The sequence below is a fragment of the Phragmites australis genome, chromosome 6 (assembly GCF_958298935.1).
Source record: "Phragmites australis chromosome 6, lpPhrAust1.1, whole genome shotgun sequence".
Lineage (NCBI taxonomy): Eukaryota > Viridiplantae > Streptophyta > Magnoliopsida > Poales > Poaceae > Phragmites > Phragmites australis.
Window position 1 is genome coordinate 37,640,954 of NC_084926.1, and position 23,092 is coordinate 37,664,045.

Here is a 23,092-nt window from a genome sequence, read left to right on the forward strand (position 1 = left end):
GATCAAAATAAAACAATTATTACTATAATTTTAATTTACCCTAATACCAGTGCAATACCCTAGCTCCAACTAGCTTCACCCCTGTGCACCAACATCGTCCTTCTGACACTGCTTGGCTACGATGACAACAACCTAAGGATGTGACACGAGCTCAATTCAAGATGTCACGAAATAAGCGTTATTCGCTCTAGGAAGCGGTCACAGAAAACCTTTGGTTTCCAAATCTTACACTCCGGCGTGACATAACTGGCTAATTTATTCACCAGCTCATAACTCTTTGGAGCGATGTAAATCGGCTTGAGCTTCGCCCATAGGCCCAAGATAACATTACATGAAAATTAACAGTGGACAGAGAGTACTCGGTAGCATCGACTTATAAGGCCAATTCTTTGGACCCCCGGGGACTGACTTCAAGAGTTTTTTATTATATTTTCTAATATTAATATTTAAATAAATAGGCTCATGATAGAAATATTTACACAAATAAACATCTATCGTCTTCTGAAAGAGCTGCAATATAAAACCTTTCAGAGAGCAGTTAGTATGCCATGGTGGCATAGGTACCTCTTCCGCCCTCTTAGAGGGAGGATAGGCCGCACATTCCCCTTGCCGCTTTTTGAGAGAGCAGTTAGCATCCGTGCCAGTACCCTGAGCGCCCCTTATCACCCTCTGAGAGAACGGTTAGAACTCTTACTGCCCTCTCAGGGCAGTTAGCCCCCCACCACGTGCCCCTCCTACATCCAACAGACTATAAATAGGCTAAAAATCAGTTAAAATAGGCATTTAAATCCAGAAAAAAGAAAGAGAGGGGGACAAGAGGAGAGGGAGGTAGTGTGGCGAAGTCCTACTATTTTTGATCTATAAGTTTAGGATCTCGGTTTCTGGTAATTTTTCTAGACTTATGTTTTTATTGGTAATTAAAATACCATTAGATCCAAAATTTAGCGACATAATAGTAGTTACATTATATAAGACATAGAGTTTAGCAAGGTAATAAGAAAAATAAGGTTTTTTTTTTGTCTTTTGTAGTATATTATAAAGATCTATCTCAATATGGTAGGATAGTCATCAGATGTATAGTTGTATTTAGAGTACGGTAGTTTCGATTATGTAGATTTTACAAAATAGTGATGTAGGTAATAATTATAGATAATTAGAAACTATATTAAGTAGATAGAGGTTTAATTAGTTTAAAATTGGTTAGTTTGCTTAGGAGCAATATTGATTTTAGCGAACTAAATGTATTATTAGGTGACCATCGGTTCCAGTAATTTTGTCAGTGTTTCGATAATCAGAAATATAGTTTTTCGGTATTAACATTGGGCATTATTTTGGATATTTTCAGGGATGTCCCATAAGCTATATTTTTAGATATATTATGGTGAAGATCATATTGGTTATGTCCCAAGTGGTGTAGATCTCTCTGGATTTCAACATGTCATCAAGGGACTTAGTAGAGCCAATGAGAAGACCATAGTGGGCGTGTGGGATACAAAATGAGCCAAGAGAGAAATGTGCATTGATGTACGACACTGGAGGAGCAAGGTATAGGATAATGATAATAATTCTTGCTGAGGTCTACACCTGAGTTTTGCAAGGTATGAGGTCTCTCCCACTTGTTAGAATTGTTGAAGGCATTCTGTATGGAATTTGCGGATATTTCATTAATTGCTATGAAGCTGCTTCAAAGGCCATGACAGGTAACCGTATGCTGTATGGATCGATGCCATGTGACTACATGGAGAAGGCCACAAAGAAGGCACATATGAACCACACAAATAAGGAGAAAACTGCAGAGCACAGGTTCAGTATCTTGTGCTGGGATAAGGGTCGTAGGGGTGGTAGACATGGGCACCATGTGCAAAAGCGTGTGCTTAAGAATGAAACATGCATATGTACGTGCCAGAAGCCACAATTGGTACACAGGCTGTGCGCACACGTCATAGCTGCATGTGGGGAGTCCAATATGCTGCCCAGACAATATGTTTATACTACATTATGAAGGATCAGATACTGAAGACATGAAATCATGAACTTTATGACTACGCCATTGTTGACATGTTTACAAGTGATCTAGGTCCTGCATGAATGTACGTGGTAGACAAAGAGAAGATGAAGTACACTCTAGGACATCGACAAACTCGGTGGATTTGGAATGATATGGATGAATCCGAGGTAGGTCCAAGGGTGAAGCGATGCAGCAAGTGCGATGAAAATGGTCATACATACAAAAACTATCTGAAAAATACACCTATTGTGTAGATGAGGTCATGACGGCGGTCAAGTGTGAATGTGTTCAGCGTATGTTAATTTTATATTTGTAAGCTGATCGCCTTACCTATGTATATTGTATTTGGACTTTACATTTCTATTTGATTGTATACCTATATGTTGCAATCTGTTCATGTAATTATGTGTACCTGTATGTTATATTTTGTTCACATAACTGTGTGTATATGTATGATACAGACTGTTTAAATTTGGTTTCAATGCAGATATGGTGCACCCACCGACCCCTGAGATTCTTGATCCTGCAGTGGACAAGAAGCACTGTAGGTTCGTATCTCTCGTTCACTAAATGGAGTTAGGAGTTTTTTGACCACGTGGACCTAGGGAGTTACTTACGATTGACCATCGTTGGAAGCACCGGCATATCATGAGTTAGCTACGTATGTTCCTAATTATTTATTTATAGCATGTCCTACATTCGGATAATATTCCAACTGGTACAGGTTGGCAGTATCTGGACTCCTACCCTTGTGTCGTTTGGTGGAGGTACGAGCAACAAAGAACCCTAAGGCAGTTGCGAGATGATTCTATTTTGACCGTTCGCTGATCGCTGCATTGGTCGACCACTGGAGGCCTGAGATCCACACTTTCCACCTTCCCTGCGACGAGATGGCTCCGACATTGTAGGACGTAGCCTACCTTGCGCCGGAGCCGTTGTTGGAGTCGTCGACGTGGATGTAGACTGGATGAATGTCATGCTCGCGCGGTTCACCCTATTTCAGCGGACGGATGACGCACTCGCCTACGTGCTTGAGTTCTTGTCGTATCCATAAGGGCCCATGAAGAAGTGGATCTTCCAGTTTTAGGTACCTTGAAATTTACCTCCTCATTTACTTTATGATTTTCAAGATATTTTACTCATCATGATTTGCATTACTACAAGCCTGCATACATACACCTGGAAGCCAGTGTGTACTCGATCGCGAGGTACTTAGAGACCTACCTACTTTTGTTTTTCGGCTGGGTTATGTTCACCAGTGGACAAGGCTACCTGGTGTCAAGGACCATTCTTCTGTACACGAGGGGATCGTAGATGCAGAGCCCAATGATATCTCCCAATTCAGTGGGGCCTCCGCTATCCTGGCGACGACGTATCAGGCCTTGTGCGACACGTGCTTGAAGAAGGAGCCACTACCCACATTTGTTAGGTGCCCACTCCTGCTGCAGTTGTGGTTGTATGAGCAGTTTGCAATCGGTAGGCCCATTGTGGACCACTCCCCATACTCCGAGGAATAGTACGTAGAACCTGAGGAGGACTATCCTACCACGGGCTCATTACGGTGTCGACATCAGGTGTGTAAGAAACATAGCTCTACTTTACTTGCCACATGTTTTAAGTCTGGTTTGTTACTATTTTTCTCCGCAGCCACACTAGGCGCACGAGTAGGCCCACAACGCATACGAGCTTTTTATGTTGCAGTTCAACCATCTGCGTCCAGAGGACGTGGTCTGGATCCCCTACAATCACTTGATGATACAAGACCATACGCCTTTCGGTCTGTCTTTGTTGTGCATCCGCAACGAGGACTACTGGCTTACGAAAAAGCAGCTCATATTCGACATTTACGTCAAGGAGTACCCACCTCACCTCGTGATGAGGCAGTTTGGATAATTCCAGGCGTTCACCCTCATCAACGTTCGCATGGTTCCGCCCCATGTTCACATGTAACTAAAATCAAATACATAATCCATAGTATGCTTAATCTTATTTTTAGTCTATCTAATGTGGTTGACTTGCAGGTATACCCGTAAGGGTCAACCGGGTGGCAACATATGGGTAGATCGCTAGGTGCCATATTTCTCGATGTGGGCATATGCCCTTGAGGATGTCATTGAGGAGCCTCGTCCTTTTGTCGACCTGGACTTCGAGGAGTACCTGTGGTGGTACATCCCACGTACACGTACACGGGTCACCTACACTCTAGGTAATGTCTGGCCGCACATCGGTTCGACTACGAAGGCCTACCTGGGCCATTAGGATGAGGACGCTGCAGCAATGGTATGTTTAATCAACGTATCTTCTTATCATCATATAATCCCATATGAACCACTATGAACTGAAATTCACATTTCATGTTTGTTTCAATAGGCCGATATCATATACAATATCCATAGAGATGCGGCTAGAGCTATGGGACGCCTCAGGTAAAGGATTCATCTTAGTGCGGCAGATGTAGTGGGATTTGTGAAGTGGGTTTTCGACAAAACCGCCCAAGCCCTGAAGCTTATCTCATGCCGATATAACGCAGACGCCGCTAGCGCTCCTTCCAGGTCCAGTGGAGTCCATGCAGAGTTGTACAGGAGGTCGGATGTGCAACGTCCTCCACTGAGACTGGCATCCACATCACCACCTCGACCACGACCTCCAGGACCGGTAACAACATGTACGCATTTTTCAAACGCACGACGTTTAGCGATATCCTTTTGTTAATGATGCATTAATTTCACAAATTATATTAGGTGCACCTACACACTTATTAGCGCCGACACCTAAACCATGGCCAGCGCCGACACCTTCACAGGTAATGGGCGTCAATATACAGCTGCATTCAATATATTCAATAGTATATCTAATCTAATCATCCTTACGCAGGTTACTATGGTGATGAAGCTAGGTTATCTTCATATGCACCTCTACCATTCGCATCTCCACCGTTTGCACCCTATTTCGGCACTTAGGTCTGACCTTCTACAGCTGCCCCTGCATACCATACAGGTACAACATTGCATTTTTACTAATACATTCATTTCCATATTTACCATATCTAATACATTCTTCCGTTCACATGCCCCTCTAGTGATTATGCATTGACGACAATGACACCATTGCAGTCGTCTTACCCGAGTCAGGAGGATGAGCCTAGGTCGGACCCCCCGTTCTACCTCGTGAGGGACTTCTTCAGGGGCACACGTGACTACAACGTCGTCACATGGTCCCAGTTGCCCACTGCTCCACTACCGACGCAATAGACCTAGGAGGAGGCCTTGACTCCCTTGATCGCTACGAGGCCTACCAGGCAGGTTGTTCCACCGGACAACTTGATCTACTCTAGGGGTCACATGAGGGCGAACCAGTGGCAACGACAATCAGACCATGATGGTGGGAATAGCCAACAACATCGGGGGAGGTAGTAGTAGGATTTTATCTTTGCTTTCGTAACTTAGATGTTTGTTTCATGATGCATGTTTGATTCACAAACTAGTCTTATATATTCAAACGTGTCTACTTTCTATGTACTACATGTGACACATGCTGTCGCCTTTTATGAGCGATGTGATCACACATCTGCTTTCTATGTATTACAAGTTCAGATATTACTACTTACCATGTTATTAATGCATTTCTTAATCCCATGTGACATCACTCTACCAGCTTCTCAGAGTGAAGTCGCCTCTCGCTACCACCTTTTCAGGGAAATGCGACCCCTTGCTGTCAACTTTTCAGATTGATGAAACCGCTCACAGCCACCTTTTTAGACCAATGTGATTGCACGCTACCGACTACTCATAGTCTAGTAACCGCTCGCTGCAGGAATATATCCAATGCATGCACTGTCTCTAAATTATGTACCTATACTTGGTGCATACACCATCGATCCCTGCTTATAAAAGGTGAGACTGAGGCAACGAGAAGGTCATGACATCGCAGTTTTTCAAAACAACACTAGCATCTGATACCTAATACCAAACCATAGCTGCCTCCTCAAGCAGACATTTCTCATGGACATCTAAATTCTCAGTGATAGCCCTATAGACTATGAGCGAGACCCAGACAAAAGGTGATGATGTGTTCAAGGAGAAAAACCTGAACAAAGTGCTATCAAAATGACAGACTATGACCCGCTATCCCTGTTTCACCATGGAGGAATGGCGGCAAACAGTAAGCTCTGTGACCTCCATGGATCTAAAGATGCACTTGTTAGAGTGCCGTTAGAGATATACCAGGGTGTGTGAACTAGCTGACATAGCAAAGTGTTTTAGCAAGCAAGGACACACGATATTTATGCACCATCAGCAGTATGAGGAGCACATTAAGGTATGTTCATCGTTATTACATGTCCCAGTTAATTGTTATATTGCACTTCTAAGACACGTTTATATTTCGATATGCTGTTTTTTATACTAGGTATTTCCTCGTGATTAAGAGTTACTAAACAAACCTATTGAGAACTTTTTTGAGCTACATCTACTATTCGGAGATAGCTGCTTACATGGACATAACTGGAGACACAGATGTAGTCATTCGATACCTTCACGCTGTTGTGAAAGAGGCGGTGGTTCAAGCCGTCGTGAAAGAGGTGGTCGTTCGACAACGACCACAAGAGGACGTACTTCTATAACTTCCGTCACAACCGAATGGGTTGGTTTCGACGCCGATGACTTCGTGCTTACTACACAAACAACTCCACACCGTTGCGAATTCTCTAACAACGGGGCAGATGACTTGGATTCTAACTTTAATTATTATTTTATATATCGGCACCACGTAGACCAAAATTATCAGAATACGATTACCATTGGATGGAACAGGAGATAAGGCACATACATCTTTAAGGGTCATTTCGTTCGTAATGTTTATGCTATTAAATATTGTACTTGTTGAATTTAAGGTGATTATATCATTTTTTATCTATTACCTAACTTGTGTATGTATTTTAGATGTAGTCTACATGCTATTAGTAATGTTCAAATTCCATATACCTGTCTCATGTATATATTCTATCTAATATTCAGCATAATTTTTCTATTTCACTTACACGTAGTTATTCTATCTTCACTTTAATATTTTCTGATAGTTTTGTTAATTTTATCTTAGATAACTTCTAGGATTTTTATTAGTTTTATAATAAAATTGGGCTAACCGCCGCTGATAGGGCGATAGGGGGCGGTCTGGTACGAGCGCTAATCGTCCTCTCAGAGAACGGTAAGTAGAGTATGAAGCCTAACCGCCTTCTAAGAAGACGGTAAAATGTACTTATGCCACCGTGACATGCTAATCTCTCTAAAAATACTGTTTCGAAGGGATGTAGACGTGTGTGTATATATATATATATTAAAAATCTATTAATTTAAATATTAATATTAAAAAATGTAAAAATAAAAAACTCCTGACTTCAAGCCCCTCATTTAGAAAGTATGGCACCGGTAAAATATAAATTCTTAACATGGCTCGCCATCCAAAACACGATCTGGCCGACGGATAGGCTTGCTACAAGGGGATGGCCTCACGATCCGATATGTCTGCTATGCAACAGAGAACTAGTCAAATCACCATCTGTTCGCTTCATGCATGTTCTCGCTACGCATCTTCCGACCTCGCGCGCTGGGCTTCACAACCGGCCCTAGAGCAGATTCCTAGCCCACCACACTATCAAGCCTCCAACGGTGATTTACTATGGCTCTGACTATCTCGAAGAAGAGTCTTAGACCTCTTATTATCCTGACCACATGGAAAATTTGAAACGAGCGAAATGCGAGGATTTTTCACTCCTTTGCTGCTCTCACTACTATAAAAATATTTTTACGGTCAGTTTCAAAACCATATTTATTACCAGTTTTAGAGCCGACAGTAGACAACAGACAATGATAATCTCTACTGACCTGAGGACCGGCAGTGCAAATAGTTATCACTGTCAACTGAAATTTTCAGCCAACTGTGATATTCAGTCCTCGAAACGATAATTTTTGGCTAAAAAACGAAAAAAATTATTTGGTCTGACCAGGCATCACTTGGGCGACCGTGCTGTCGCAAGCCTCAAGTCAGTTCGTGGCACTCAAATCTGAAACCTCTCAAATTACATGATACGTTCTTACTATCCTACTACAAAAGTATTAGTGACAATAATATGATATGTTTTTCTTTTGATCCTTGTTTCCTAAAACTTGGTTATAATTACTAGGCATTAAATAATCTTAAATTAAAAAAATCAACTATAAAGTTGTAAATCTCGTCAAGAGCTATAATTTTTATATAAAATTTATACGTATCCGACTTCGTATGTAAAAAATTATGAATTTTTTAAGATAAATTATCATCTATTATTATTGTGAGTTTGTGTTAGAACTGATTGTAATAGTCAATTATCACTGTCTATTTTTTTCAAATAGATTTTTAGTGATGGTCCTGATAGGAACTGATATGAATACTCTATCACTATTAATTCGTAACGAACCGATATTAATGAGTCAGTATATAAAACCTATTTTACACTAGGTGCTAATGTGGTGGCTCAGTCAATCAAGAATGAGGCTGCCCTTTCGGTTTTTTAGCAGCACAACATTTAGGACGTCTTTTTCGGAGAGAGTAGGCTTTTTTTTTCCTGCGGTCAGCGGGTGTCTTACTCTTTTTGCTCTATACTTTTTTTTTTTTGCCTCTACGCACAGACCTCTTCTTATTACCGGTACCTAAAAAGAAGCCTAAGCCAGGAATCTTTTTTTCCTTTCAATACCAGATTGTACAAGAAATTTCTCGAGCAGAAATTGTGGACCAACTTAGGTTCTTGACAAAAATAAAAATAGTTTTTTATTTACTCCTGAATAAAAATAACTATTTCTTTCGTTACTTCCAAACAGGCCTGGGCCCAGCCCGAGTCCAGACTCCAGAGAAGCTGGCCATTCTTCCCTTGGCGCCCTAGAAATAGAGCAGCAGATCGAGAAGAGTCGCTGCCTGCCTGCATCGATCTGACCAGTGACCACCATTGCACATCTGCATCTGAAATTCTGGATTGCCATCTCTGATTTCCCGATCGAGCCCAGTCATGCGATTCACACAGCGTGCCTGCCGTCCGATCTGACCAGTCCGGTCCAAACACAATTGCAGCCGATCGGCAAGAATCTCGGCCGTTCGTACGTGCAACGCCGCTACAGTGAAAAAGATAATTCAAAAATTTTGACTGATCGAGGGGATTCGAATTTCAGCGGTCGAGACTCGAGTGCCTAACCCTTTTCGCAATTTCTTGACTGATTGGGATCAGGGCTACGGCTAGCAGTATGGAAATCGACGACTGAACTGCCTTTCCCGTAGCACTCGAGTACGTGCAGGTTAATTTGACATCCTTTTGAAGCAGCACTGACAGGGAAGATCAGACGATGGAGATCCCACTAGCTTGCCCTGAATATTCCAAGCAAGGCGTTGGTCCTGATTTCGATGGATCTGGCTCCCCCAAGTGCCTGCCTTACTGAAAAATTGTAAGGAATACAAGTGATGGTGATTTTGATTGACATATATTCTTATGAAATTCTGCGATAATCACATCGATGGTACGGTGTAGCACAGAATTTCCATCCTTTGGGAGCTTTGGTGTAGCGTGAGAATGGGCCACATTTTGTTATTATGCCAGGGACGAGGGATGATCGATTTCTCCAATATGGTTCCGTCCTAAACAAATTTGTGATATTGGTCCAAAAAAAAAACTTGCGGTACAAAATCTCAAAAAATTCCATTTTCATGTTGTCTCCATGTTCCAGACGTGGTGAGGCACATCCTCTGGTTATATTGAGGCAAGAAAATGACGTCTGTCATGGTTGCAAATGTTGCATTGCTAGGGAAAGTGTGTTTGATAGATGAACCGCTCGCTTACGAATAAACCTGGTCGATTCCTTGTATATGTGAACAAACTACACTAACAGAATTTTGACCGTTACTAAGTGATGGTTCAAAACCGCCAAGAATACTACAAAATCGTCAACAATAGTTTCGTAGCAGCGCGCTTTTCCGTCGAACTACAATATCGGGAAAAAACTGTGAGCAGGAGGAGAAAAAAACTGTGAGCAAGAGAGTTAGCCAGCTGATTAACGAAGGAAAATTAAAGGAAAAACAAAAGCCTATACCTAGCTGGGCTAACTTATTTTGCAAGTTGGAATCGATCGAGCTGCTCATTTTTTAGTTTCAAAAGAAATGCTGTGCGTACGTACGTACACGGAAGGAAGAGAACCGTCCCACACGATCCCCTCAGTAAATATAGACGTAGAATGATCCGTAAAATACTTAGTTAGTTAATTAAATTATACTAATATGGATTTACATATCGCTCTACTCTTCGTCTGCCCCTACTCCTCCAGCCACCAGCCTTCATGCGCCGCTGCATGTGGTTCCATGGAGCAGCACGTCAACTCATGTGAGGCCCTAGCATGGGCATACCCTGCTGGTCCCGGTGGCATTGCATGCAAAGGACATGCATGGCCACAAGCGAGACTACTTGTTTCCATTCGCATGATGTACAAGTAGCGATCGATTGGCCAAGAGCTAGCACAGGCAAATATGGCAAGGGACCGACCCGACTACTCGAGGCGAGATGTTACGTCCGTACGTCCGTGCATGCATGAGCTGATGGAGCCGGACGGACGTGCGTGCCATGCATGCACGCCAGGCTGCTGGTGAAAGCTGTGGAGAACGGCGTGTCACGCAGCCAAGCACTGGCATTCACTGTGCTTATCTCTTGTGAATTCAACAAGTGCTAAACATTACTGGTATTTTTTAGGCTAATTAAGATTTGCTAAACATTGCTCTCTGTCGTGTGAGGTAGTAAGTAGTAAGTAATATTTGGCAGTATAGAACTACTACTAGTAAAACAGGAGGAAGCAATTGATAGTATGCTAAAAAAATGGCGTGTGACTTGGAGGAACCCAGTGGAGTGAACTGCGCTCGAAGCAGTACTGCGCTACTTCTCTGCAAGGAAAGGTAAAATTAAGCAGCAACGGTTCAGTTTGGCCGAGATCGTGGGTAACCGGCCGAAACCCGGCCGACCGGTCGCGCACTTTCTTGCTCCAGTCCGCAAACCTCACGAGCCTGCCTGCAGTCTTGGCCTCTACCATTCTATGGGCGCCGGGTGAGAAGCAGGGTTCAAAAATCTGTTCGGGCAACGAAAATCGCTACCTACCGAATTTTCTAAAATTCACGAAAATCAAAAAATTTGATGAGAATTCCAATAAATTAACTTGTTCAAATTTATAAATCAGAGATAAAAACGAACCGAGTCGAGTCAGCGAAAACCGGTTGAATTCCACCGAAAACCGAACAAAATCTCTGATTTACTGATCACATTTTCTGCATTGAACACATTTTGAATGAATTAGTTGAAAACCGGTCCAAAAAATAGTTCAACTTTGTAAAATTAATAAATAATTCATCTTATCTTCAAATCAAGTGAAACTTTTTTTGTTGGTTTCCTTGTAATATGATCTACATGATAAAATTATTTATCATAAGAAATAAGTTGAATCTTTTCTGTACGAAAACGTATTTGCTAAACCTAGTTAAATGCACAGTTAATTCTTTGCTAATCCAAAAATTATGAAACCAATTTTGCTAGTCTTCTTGCATGGTCCTATGTCTTTTACAAATACATGAACTCATGAAATAGTTATTGTAACATGCATGATTGTGTAAATGTGTTACAACTAGATTAATACATAACTAACTCATCACACCTTAAAAATTAGCGAAACTACTTTTATTAGTTTAATTATACTATGATATATGTAGGAAAAATAATGGTAGATATGAAAAAGTTAATTATAGTGTTTTTTCTTAGCATTCTCACTTTATGCTTGTGAAATTTGTAACATTATAGAGAAATTAATAATAAAACTCTTAATGAAGTGAAACTAATTTTATAGATCCTCTTAAGTTACACCCTATACACAAAAATATGTATTTACATGTTAATATTTTCCTTAACACGAACCCTATTAAATGAGCTGCATGCTTTTTAAAGCATGATTTTTTTTTTCTTCCAAACTTGCTCTCTATGAAATATGATGCAAAGGAAATTATTTTTGAAATTTTTTTCACAAAAGGTCTTAGAATTGTCTCTAGTATTTTTAGAATTTTTAGAATTCAAATTCGAAAACCTATCGAATTTAGAATTCGGTGCAAATAGAATTGACCGGTTTTCGTGAATATCGATCGGTTTTTTACGAAGTTTCAAACCCTGGTGAGAAGTGAGATCCTCATGGTCCAAAGTTGAAACGACCTATGACACTACACACACACTTGAAATTTTATGGTGTAGCATCGCTCCCTCAACAAAATGGGGGTATTATTCGCGGTCTTGGTCGATTGAACAAATGATGATAATTTTCATATTAAGTTTAGGAGTGGTTCTGTTGTGACTATAGTTACGCTTTTCACATGCCATGAATGTTTGTGCTAATCCTTAACTTAGACGTTACAATCACTAGCCCTAGAGATGAACACCTGAACTAATGCGGAATTCGGTACATACCAGCGTTAGAAGATGCCATTAGGCTTCAAGGTTCGTCGAGGCAGAGCAGCGACGGGGTTTAGTACAACTTGGTGTAGCGCAGTGAAGACCAACAGTGAAGACTTATCTTCGGTGGCGGTGATAGTCACGTCCCAACATATTAATTACACAATTAAGCATGCATAATTATTATGATGTTATATGAATACATATATGGTTGTTAAATTGAGTTAAACATGTTTCAAAATTACTTAGAGATAGTTTAGAGCTCTGTAGGAAAACCCTAAATACCTTGGAGATGAATAAGAATAAAAATTGGGGAATAGAATCAAGTTTTCAGCACAAGACCGCTCTCGCGGTCTAACTGGGATCTCCCACGATCTGATCGCTAGAAGCGTAGAGGCTCACTTAAGGGGATGTCTCTCTCTCTCTCTCTCTCTCTCTCTCTCTCTCTCTCTCTCTCTCTCTCTCTCTCTCTCTCTCTCAGTCCCTCTTCCCCCAAACCCTAGAGAGAGAAGGTGAGGTCCGTCCGTCGCGTTTGAAGGCTTGAGATCGTCGGTGAAGACTTGTCCGAGCTTCCTGAAGGCTTCCTTAACTTCTTTCCCCTCTTTTCCACGCCTAAATCGTCTCCTCGGGCATTCTCCCAACGTGCGCTCCAACACTGCTCTGAGAGCCTGATATGAAAATCGAAGCTCTCCCACGGGATTCCAATATGCTAGGAAGTTCCTCTACGCCGAGGTAAATGTCCCCATGTCATTTTCCCGTTGTTTCCTAGCCCTAGGCGATCACCATTATGATTTTCGCCGTGAAACGCTAGTGAAAGCTAGATCTGGATCTCATTTTGGGGGTTTTACGTGTTCGGACCGTGCATGTCTTTCGAACAACCACATAAAATATTCTCTTAGTTTTGTGGACTACTTTGGTGCCCTTCGTCGTCGAAGGTTTCTCCAGAGTCCTCGCCGGTGACCCTGCAAAGGTGCTGCCGGTAAGATATGGCGGTCTGACCGCCGCTAGGGCCAATCTGACCGCCAGTTAGGTCCAGAACATTTGAGCTCATACCCCTTATAGGAGTTAGACCGCCATTAGGGCCGGTCTGACCATTGGTCGATGGTCTGACCGGCACCATACCTTCAATCAGACTGCTAGGCACCAAAACTCTCTACTAGCTGTCGGTCAGACCGTCATTTCCACGTCGGTCTGACCGCCAACCATTTAAGATTGTATGTACATAGTTACCTTGTCTGTGGTTTCAAACTTTGAAACCCTAATCTTTTGACGGTCTTTTTCAAATGTTTTTGAAACACAGTGCTTTATTATTGTTCAAGCATGCATCATATGCACACTTTCCATCATTTGATTATTTATTCGATGCATTCGTATTTTATTTAGAGAGTGATGCGCCGCCATTCTTTGTGGTCGAGATTGATGCCGGATCGATTCTGATCGTGAGCGAAGCACCTGGAGCAGCAAGACAAACATCTAAGCATATTGCATCTTACAATCTGAATCATTTGGTGTCTAAATTGATGAGTCTTAGCTTTAAGTTGTTGCATGTCGGTGATCTAATGTCAGGCTATATGGGTAGAACCTATATGGATGCATTACCTTCACCTTGAGCATGCTTTATGTCCATTTTTCGCAATCGTAGAGTTCTGACTTTGGGAATGTAGGGTATATTGGGTTGTGGTTGAGATGGTTATATTTACAGCTATGACTGTTATGGTTCCAGTTACCTTTATATTCATATTGTTGATTACAGGGTAGAAAGATATATGTGTTAAGTCTAGGTGCTCACATATAGGTGTTAAGGTTACTTACGCATATAAATTTACTTAATCTTGTGGTCTACTCCTTGCTAATAGATCAATTATATAATCTTTAGAGTCGGATCATTATATGTACCCAATATAGATTAAGTCTTACGAGTACCTTCATACTCACGCTGCTCTTTCAGGTTTGCAGGCGAGGAAAGGTTAGTTGCCGGCTACTTCATGTTCGCCGATGCAGGCAGCGGGCAAGAGTAGTGCTATCTACTCGAGTAGCGTGCTTTTGGGTGGAGCCTAAGTTGCTCATAGATGTTACTTTTCTGCTGTGTAGTATCTATGTAAATTGTTGTAAATTATAATAACTCTTATGCTTGTAATATAATTTAATTACTCGCTCTTCCTTAAGCTTTGTTGTGATGTTATATGTTGAAAATGCATGTATTTCGATATTGGGTATAAAACACGTGCTAGGACTACCAGAATGGTATTCTGATTAATCATTGTAGTTGTGATTATTTAAATAATCAATTTAATGATTAATTAGAATACTATTTGGATGGTTTCTCACAGCGATGTTGTTAGCGTCATGGCGACGACGATCTTCATGTTGATCCATCACCCTTTATGATCGAGTATTAGGGTTTTGGGTGTCAGATTGACGCTATCCTCATGTCAACATTGGTCCCGTGAGGTGCTGATTTCCCCTTTTAATATAGTGCTGATCGACCCGAGACCGCAACCAATAGTTGGTTGGCGCCTCCGATAGTGGCGTGTAGGTGGAAGGTCTCTCCCTTTTCTCTCAGGGTAGTTAGCCGATAGATCAGCACCAACATTGTCCCCGGCCAGGGTTTTTCTTTCCTTTTATTTTTTCTATTTCTTTTCCATTTTCATCTCTCCTTCCTATTATACATGTATACCCATATGTATAATATGTATAACATGTATAAGAAGCCAAGTACTTCTTAGCATTATCGTAGTTAGGGATTGCTCCCCTTTGCAATGAGCATGACATTTTTAGGGCATGTATGTGATTTTTAGTGATTAATGATAACATAATCAATGAGACTAACAAGTTTGTCAAGTATATATGCTTTAGTAGGTCTCATGGATGCAATACATGAAAAAGCCACTGGAGCGGAGATGAGTTCAGAAAAGATTGTACTCACCGGATGGTCCGGTGCTAAGTAAAATATATACGCCGGAGTGTTTTCGGCTCAGAAGAGAAAATTGAAGAATGCACCTGATGGTTCGGCATTGAAGTGATAAACACACCAAGATATTTTCTAGGAGCTGTTTCTCGGTGGCAAAAGGAGTTTGAATGCCGGCACTCAGAGCCTTGTACACGTTAGAGCATTCTCAGATGAAGGTGAAAATACTGTACAAGTCGGATGATCCAATGATGAGGAGTTGGTTACACCAGAGCAGTTTCCGAGAAATGTTGCAACGACTTATCTGGTGTGGTTGTACACACCGGATGGTCTGGTGATTAGAGGATGGATCCACATGCCGGACAAATGAACAGTGAGAAGTGGCTCGGTCGACTCAAGTCTACACGCCGGATAATCCGACGATGGAGTTCAAATTAATGCCGGAATATCTGGTGTTCATAATGAGTTTGAATGGGGTTCCAACGGCTAGTTTTTGCTATTGCACACGTCGAATGGTCTGATGTTTGTACTGATGTTAACGTCAGAATATCCGGTGTTCATAGTCTTTTTTAACCGTTGGTAGTTTGTGGGTTTGAGGCTATAAATACCTCCCACTCGGCCATTTGAGTGTACTGATGTCCAGGGAAGCTCATAAACACTTGAGAAGATATCCAAGCCATCGAAGTGCTAAAAGTGATCATTCAAGGTAATTAAGCACAAGATTAGAGAATAATTAGTGCTAATAGGCTTAGAGAGAGTTGTTGTTAGGTGTTACTACCTAGAGAGGGGATAAAGGAGTGATACTACATTATATCAAGTGGTACACTGACACCTTAGAGTCATGGTGACTCACCGGCACCATGAGCCTTAGTGGCCCATGCTTGTTAACCCCTCAACTTGTTGTGGAGTGGCAACAAGACTCTTGTAGGGGGACGCGGAGACTCTTGCCTTGGTGGCTCAAGCTCCGAAGTAAAGATGGTGGTAAGTGACCGGAAGACAGGCTTGTGGTGAGGTATTTCTTTGGTGGCTTAGTGACTCAACATACTTGAGGCCTAGGTGGCTTAAGGGCTATGATTGGGTGCCTTCCAGGAGCAATAGCCTAGGTGATTGCTCTAACGTGGATTAGGAGTGACGTTTATACCATCGATATCATGGGATAAAAGTACCTTATGCGAAGTTTGCTCTCTCTACCGTCTTTACGTTTTCGTATTTAGATACTTGCAATCTTCCTTTGCATATTTACCTTCCTAGATCAGTTTGTTAGGATTGGCTATAGGTTGCAAACCTTTTTGAACGGTATAGTAAACACACTAGATGAATCTAGATCACATTTAGATAACAATTGATATAGATATATCTTGTAAAATTTTTGGAGTCGATTAGTTTTATGTGTCCTAATTCACTTCCCTTCTTAGTACGTCACCGATCCCTACACCCTTATCCTAACTAAGATTGAGCTCTTCATTATCATTAGAGATATGCGGTTAGACTACTCTCACTTTTCGGCATTTGCCTCATAACTTTTTCACTTATCATCAAATTTTACCCATAATGCATAGTCAAGGTCCAAAACTCCAATACCTGAATTTTTTCTTTCCAGGAGGGAAAATTATTTCCAATGGATTTCTCAATGCCGTCAATTGTGGCAGTTTGAAGTATTCACAGTTGAATATAAAATATGGCTTAGTTAATAAATAGCATAAAATGATGTGTTACATGAAATTAACACTACATTGCTCTGATTAATTATATGCAAAATTATAATTCTAATCTGTATCACCGTTGGATAGAAACAAAAAAGAACTTAATAAAATTGATGGAATGACATATGATCACAAACAACGTATGTCATAATGCAATCACGAGCCTACAAAATGAAAAATTAGTCTTAAAATTCTCCAATTAAAATTTCTAGTTGGTTATATTTTAATCATAGACAGAACATAATCTTAGTGCAAAATACATTATTATTGGGAACAATCACTAGCTAAAACAATGTATAAATTGAAAATGGGTTTAAATATCGGAAAAGGCACTTAAAAACATTAAAGCCCATACTTGAATTCGCCATGGCCTAAGATCGGCCCAAAAATAGTACACACATGTGGCCCAAAATTCTCGGGTGGATCGGCCCGCAACTCCCTGAGCCAACCTTCCTAGCACGAGTGCGGCCCAACACTCCCGTTGCGCCCACAGAAGCACACGACAATGCCCAGCTGCCGAATGAAGATCAACAGTCATCGTCGATCCCGCCCGGAACAAAACTCCTTTGCCAGCGCTGAACCCTAACTCTAACTTCACTTCTCTAATTCGCCCTCTGAGAAACACGTAGCCTACCGCGTGCGAGAGAGAGAGAGAGAGAGAGAGAGAGAGAGAGAGAGAGAGAGAGAGAGAGAGAGAGAGAGAGAGAGAGAGAGAGAGAGGTGGAGTTGAGCTGGAGCGGCACTAGCGTGGACCCTATCACCAGCGCGTGCATGTGACTTCCATCAAGTAGATCCATGGTGGCACCCTTTGCGACGGCGCACATGTGGCGGTCCTGGGAGGCTAGCAACGCATGCAGGAATCTGAGGGAGGCCACAGAGGAGGTGTCATGAGGCGCGAGCGCGGTGGCCATGAGGACTCGAAGAGGTGTGACCGTTGGAGATTTGAGCACGACGGATCTGGTGACCTCGACGACAATAAGGTGGACCCAAAAACACCGCATTTAGGTCTAGGGTTTGGAATTTAGGGGAAATTTAAATTAGGGTTTCAAGAATTTGGGATTTCGATTGAGGTTTCATAATTTTGCCCAATCCCCTTCTTCCACTTGCTGAACCCAAGCCAAATAGGTACTAAGACATGAACATCAAAACAAGTTTACAACTAATCATGAATAATTAGCACTCATCCAAAAGCAATAAGGGCTTAAATGCCAGTAATTAGTGCTAATTGATTTGATTGAGGCTTAATCAAGCTCAATTGGGGTTAATTTGGGTTCAATCTAGGGCTAGAAGGCTCTGATACCAAATATTTGTGCTAATCCTTAACTTCGACATTATGATCGCTAGCCCTAGAGCATGAACACCTAAAGTAATGTGGAATTCGGTGGACATACCAATGTTAGAATATGCCATTATGCTTCAAGGTCCGTTAGGTACAGCAGCGACAAGGTTTAGCAGCTTAGTGTAGCGCAGTGAAGACTGGCGGTGAAGACTTGTCGTCCGCCGCAGTGATGTTGTCAGCATTGTGGCGGCAATGGTCTTCATGCTGATCCAGCACCCTTTAGGATCAAGTATTAGGGTTTTGGGTGTCAAGTTGAAGCTATTCTTATAGGAACGTTAGTCTCGTGAGATGCCGATTTCCCCTTTTAATATAGCGTTGATCAATCCGGGACCGCAACTAATAGTTGGTTGGCACCTTGTAGGTGAGACGTCACCCCATTTTCTCTCAGGTTAGTTAGCCAAGAGATTAACACCACCAATATATACACTTGTCATGTTCTTTTTTCATTTGTGAGTCTCCGTTACTGGTGCTGTTTATAGTGGGACACACTTTACAAGTGTTTCTAGACCATCTGGCCATATGTCAAAAGGTAACAATTTCTTTTTTAGGAATCATACACGTACCATGGTAACTGCATAGTCATGTATCTCAATTACTACATTATTTACGACGGGAAGTGCATTACACTTTGCTTCTGGATCTTTTAGCCATGTGCAAACGATAAACGCTCTTTTTTCTTGAATAGTTTACGTACGATAGTAACTACATGGTAGCGAGTCTTCGTTACTAGCGTTATCTATGGTGAGAAGTGTGTTACATGTTGCTTTTGGATCATCTAACCATGTGCAGATAGCAACCGTTTCTTTTCTGAATCATACATATACGATGGTAACTGCACGATCATAAGTCTCTATTGCTACTACTGTTTATGGCAAGAAGTGCATTACACGTTGTTTCCAGACTATCCGTCCATGTGTCAAAAGTTAACGACTCTAATTTTTAAATCTAACAGTATGGTGATAACTGCGCCACAGCTGAATAAATCCAACCCAACCCAACCCAACCCAACCCAACCCATTGGAACCGAATTGCATGCTCTCCAACAATCAACCCCTACCCGTCTCGATCTCCATCTCATCTCCAGTATGATTGGCACCCTGACAAGCCGATCCAAATTTCCACCTCCTCCGAGCCCGGTTTGACCACATGACACCCGGGCGAGCTGGTAATGATTGTGCATGCAGCTGTGCTAAAATTGGCAGTCGCCTACGACCGCGAGCCAGATCACTGCGCGGCCTCCATTCCTAGCAGCTCTTTATCACAGTAACACCACTGCTAAAAACTGGCACTGATCCGCTAAGGCACCCGAGCCAAATACCATCGCGGCCCCTCATGCTTCTCTCTCGCACCGCTCGCGTGCATGGCTAACCCAACCCAGGGGCAGAAGGGTAAGAGCGCCGCACTGCCAGTTACCAGTGGGGTAGTATTTAGCTGCGCGGCCAGCCGGCGAGCCAGGCACCAGCACCTGCAGCAGCCTAGCAGCGCCTGAGGCTCCACACGAGCTCTCGAGGATGATGAACGGAGAGGGAGGAGGAGGAGGAGGAGGAGGGGGAGCGGGAGGGAGCGGGGGTGGGGAAGGGACGGGGACGGTGAGGGTGCCGTCGTGGAGGGAGCGGGAGAACAACCGGCTGCGGGAGCGGCGGCGTCGGGCGATCTCGTCGAATATCTTCGCGGGGCTGCGCGCCTACGGCAACTACACCCTCCCCAAGCACTGCGACAACAACGAGGTTCTCAAGGCCCTCTGCGACGAGGCCGGCTGGACCGTCGAGCCCGACGGCACCACCTACCGCAAGGTACCCTGCTCTGCTGCCTCTGTTTGCTTCGGATTTGGTTCGTTCCGGGCACGGTTGCTTCCTTCTTGGATAACTCTGGAATTCACGGTTTCGTTGGGTTGGTTTGGATCCAAGGCTTGAACGATTTCTTGGGGAATTCTGCGATGATCTCTCTGTTTTTGTTTCCATTTGTGTTTTGATGATTTTTATTTCAGTTGTTAATTTGCAGTGTGAACTGGTGATGCTATGCATAGTTTTTTTAGGAAGATTTAGTGTCTTTCGAGGCAGAAAAAGATGTGGTCTTGACTGCTAAAGCTCCTCACGTTCTTTCCTTTTATTTTTTCTGCTTGTCTTGACGAAACGAACAGAATAGAATAGTGGCACCTTTTCCTAAATTTGTTAGATGCTCGATCTGTCAACAATGTGATGCATCAAATCTGCTCTGCTTACTAGATTTTTTCTTTTCTTTCCAAGTACAAGAATTTCTTGTTACCAATGATGTTTCTCGAATTTTCTGTTCTTTACGGGTTAGAGTTCTCTTTTTTGAGAAAATGAAATGCTCCCTCCTTTTCCTGGAAATAAATTGAAACTGCAATGTGGCTTGCACACTTCAGCAACACTAGGATTAGGCCAACAAACGTGGCATTTTAAATCAAGGAGTCAAGACAAAATTGCCAGGGGAGGGCCTTTTGGTTTTCTCAAAGCTAGCATCTTTTCCATGCCCATTTGCTCTGTTTGGTCATACAACTGCACATTTGTTGCATGCTCTATTCCAGATGCTTGAGAATTTTGCATTCTCCTTCTTCCTGGAGTAACATTTTTTTGTTGCTAATAATTATCCTACGATGATACAGTAGCTGTTCATGTGAAAGAGAAAAAGGGGGCTGGTAAAAGAGCGGATTTTTTAGGCAGAAGTTAGTGGCATGGTCGTAGGCAGATAGATATGGGTATGACCGAATATTTCATCAAAGAAAGCCAAGGCTGTCAACGAAGGCTTTGTTTGGTACCAGAAAACCGCTTTGCATTACAAAATGACATTCTAGACAAGCATCTTTCGTTGAATTCAATCAGCTTTGGAGAGGAGTAATATTTCTATTTCCTGCACTTTGAGTGTTTCTTTTTTAATCTTTATTGAAGCATGCCAGGTGCCACCATTTGGCATCATGACCGTTAGACTCTTGATAAATAAATTTAGAATTTGCTTGACTATTCTTTTTTGAAACGAGCTTGATTATTCTTTCTTGTTGTATATTTTTTCTTATACATCAGGACTTTACTTTATACTTTATTCATCCGCGTCAAAGCGAAGATTTTTGAAGCTGTTTACCTGTGTTTCAGGGATGCAAGCCTCCGGCAGGTGATCTGATGGGCATTGGCGGTTCTGCCACGGCGAGCCCCGGCTCGTCGTACACGGTGAGCCCTCGAGCATCCTATGGCCCGAGCCCGGCCTCGTCCTCCTCCCACATCACGCTCGGTGGCGGGAGCAGCAGCTTCTTCTTCGCCGGCCGTGGCGGCGTTGGCAGTGGAGTTGACGGCGGCAGCCTCATCCCGTGGCTCAAGAACAAGTCCCCGGCCGGCGCCACCTCGTACCCCTGCTTCGGCGCGGGCTCCATCAGCGCGCCGGTGACGCCACCGTCCGGCTCCCCGCCGCCCTCGCCGCGCCGCAAGATGGCGCGCTGGGCGGACAACAACCCGGCCGCTGGCGCCGGCCTCCACGTCCAGCCGCCGTGGGCCGCCGGCGGCGCGCACGCCAGCCGCTATGCCTCCCAGCCACCGAGCCCCGGTCGCCACCGCCGCGGCTCCGCGCACGACCACACGAGCTGGCTGGCGGGGTTCCAGGTATACTCGGCCTCGACCATGTCGCCGTCCTACAGCCTCGCGGCGCCGAGCCGGTTCGGCGCCTACAGGGACGCCGGCGCGGCGAGCTCCTCGAGGATGCGTGCTCCGGGACCGGGGCCGAGCAGCGGGGCGTGGCCGCCCGTCAACGTCGCCGGCGGCGGCGCCGCGACGGCGCCTGGAGGCCGCGGCGACGTGCAGATGGTCGACCACGCGGCGACGCGCGAGCTCGTGATCGGGAGCGGCGGGACGCTGGTGAACGCGTGGGCAGGTGAGGTGATCAAGGACCTACCCGACGAGGAGGCGCTGGAGCTCACCCTCGGGAGCTCCAAGACCCGCGCTGATCGATTTTGAGTCTTGACCCACCGTGCTGCAACAAAACCATGCATGGCTTCTGCTGCTGCTGCTGCTGCTGCTGATAACGACGACGAGCTCGTGGGAGGCTGTCTTTGGAGGAGGGACTGAGCTTAGTTTAATCTCTGGCAGACTGTCGTTAACTTTACCTTCTATCATCTTTTCAACTTTTTTTTATTGTTCTCTTCTTCTTTTTTCTTAAAAAAAATTGAAAGGAAATCAGACATGTCAAGGGAAATGGATGTGTTCATGTTAATCATGTATTGTCAGACAGTTGGATCAAAACCAATGGAAAATCTGGTAAACTTATAGCGTCAGATGAGGTGCCATTAAACTAGTTTAGCTGCTGAGTGCTGCTGCTTTGTCTGTATGTGCTTTCTTTGGCTAATCATTGATATCTTTTCCAGAATGAAAAAACAGTTCCGGCCTGTGCATCGTGAGGTACACCGTACACATACCTACTGATCATTGGATATTCCTCCGCTGATCAAGATTTTGAAGCAGCAGGTTCTTCGTCCAGGATATTCTCGTTGCTCCAGTTTCCATCAGCTGTATAGCTGAATTATGAGCAGCTTCCTTTGGTGATCAATTTGGTTCTTGTCCATTTCATCTCAATCATTCAAGGGTACTGTGACCGAGATGACATCCTATCAGACACCGATTGGACGTAGGACCATTAC

General features: G+C 43.3%; 1 protein-coding gene across 1 annotated transcript; it reads left to right on the forward strand.

Moving 5' to 3' along the window:
• Positions 1-19,961: 19,961 nt before the first annotated feature.
• LOC133923193 (protein BZR1 homolog 4-like) lies at positions 19,962-22,707 on the forward strand. The gene is made up of 2 exons (XM_062368620.1): positions 19,962-20,243; positions 21,561-22,707. The coding sequence occupies exons 1-2, from the start codon at positions 19,962-19,964 to the stop codon at positions 22,410-22,412; spliced, it is 1,134 nt and encodes a 377-aa protein (XP_062224604.1). The 3' UTR covers positions 22,413-22,707.
• Positions 22,708-23,092: the final 385 nt, after the last annotated feature.

Bases quoted from the DNA above. Each gene is read 5' to 3' on its own strand.
- LOC133923193 (XM_062368620.1), top strand. From the start codon at position 19,962: ATGATGAACGGAGAGGGAGGAGGAGGAGGAGGAGGAGGGGGAGCGGGA. The intron at 20,244-21,560 runs GTACCCTGCTCT...CCTGTGTTTCAG, and splicing joins ACGGCACCACCTACCGCAAG to GGATGCAAGCCTCCGGCAGG.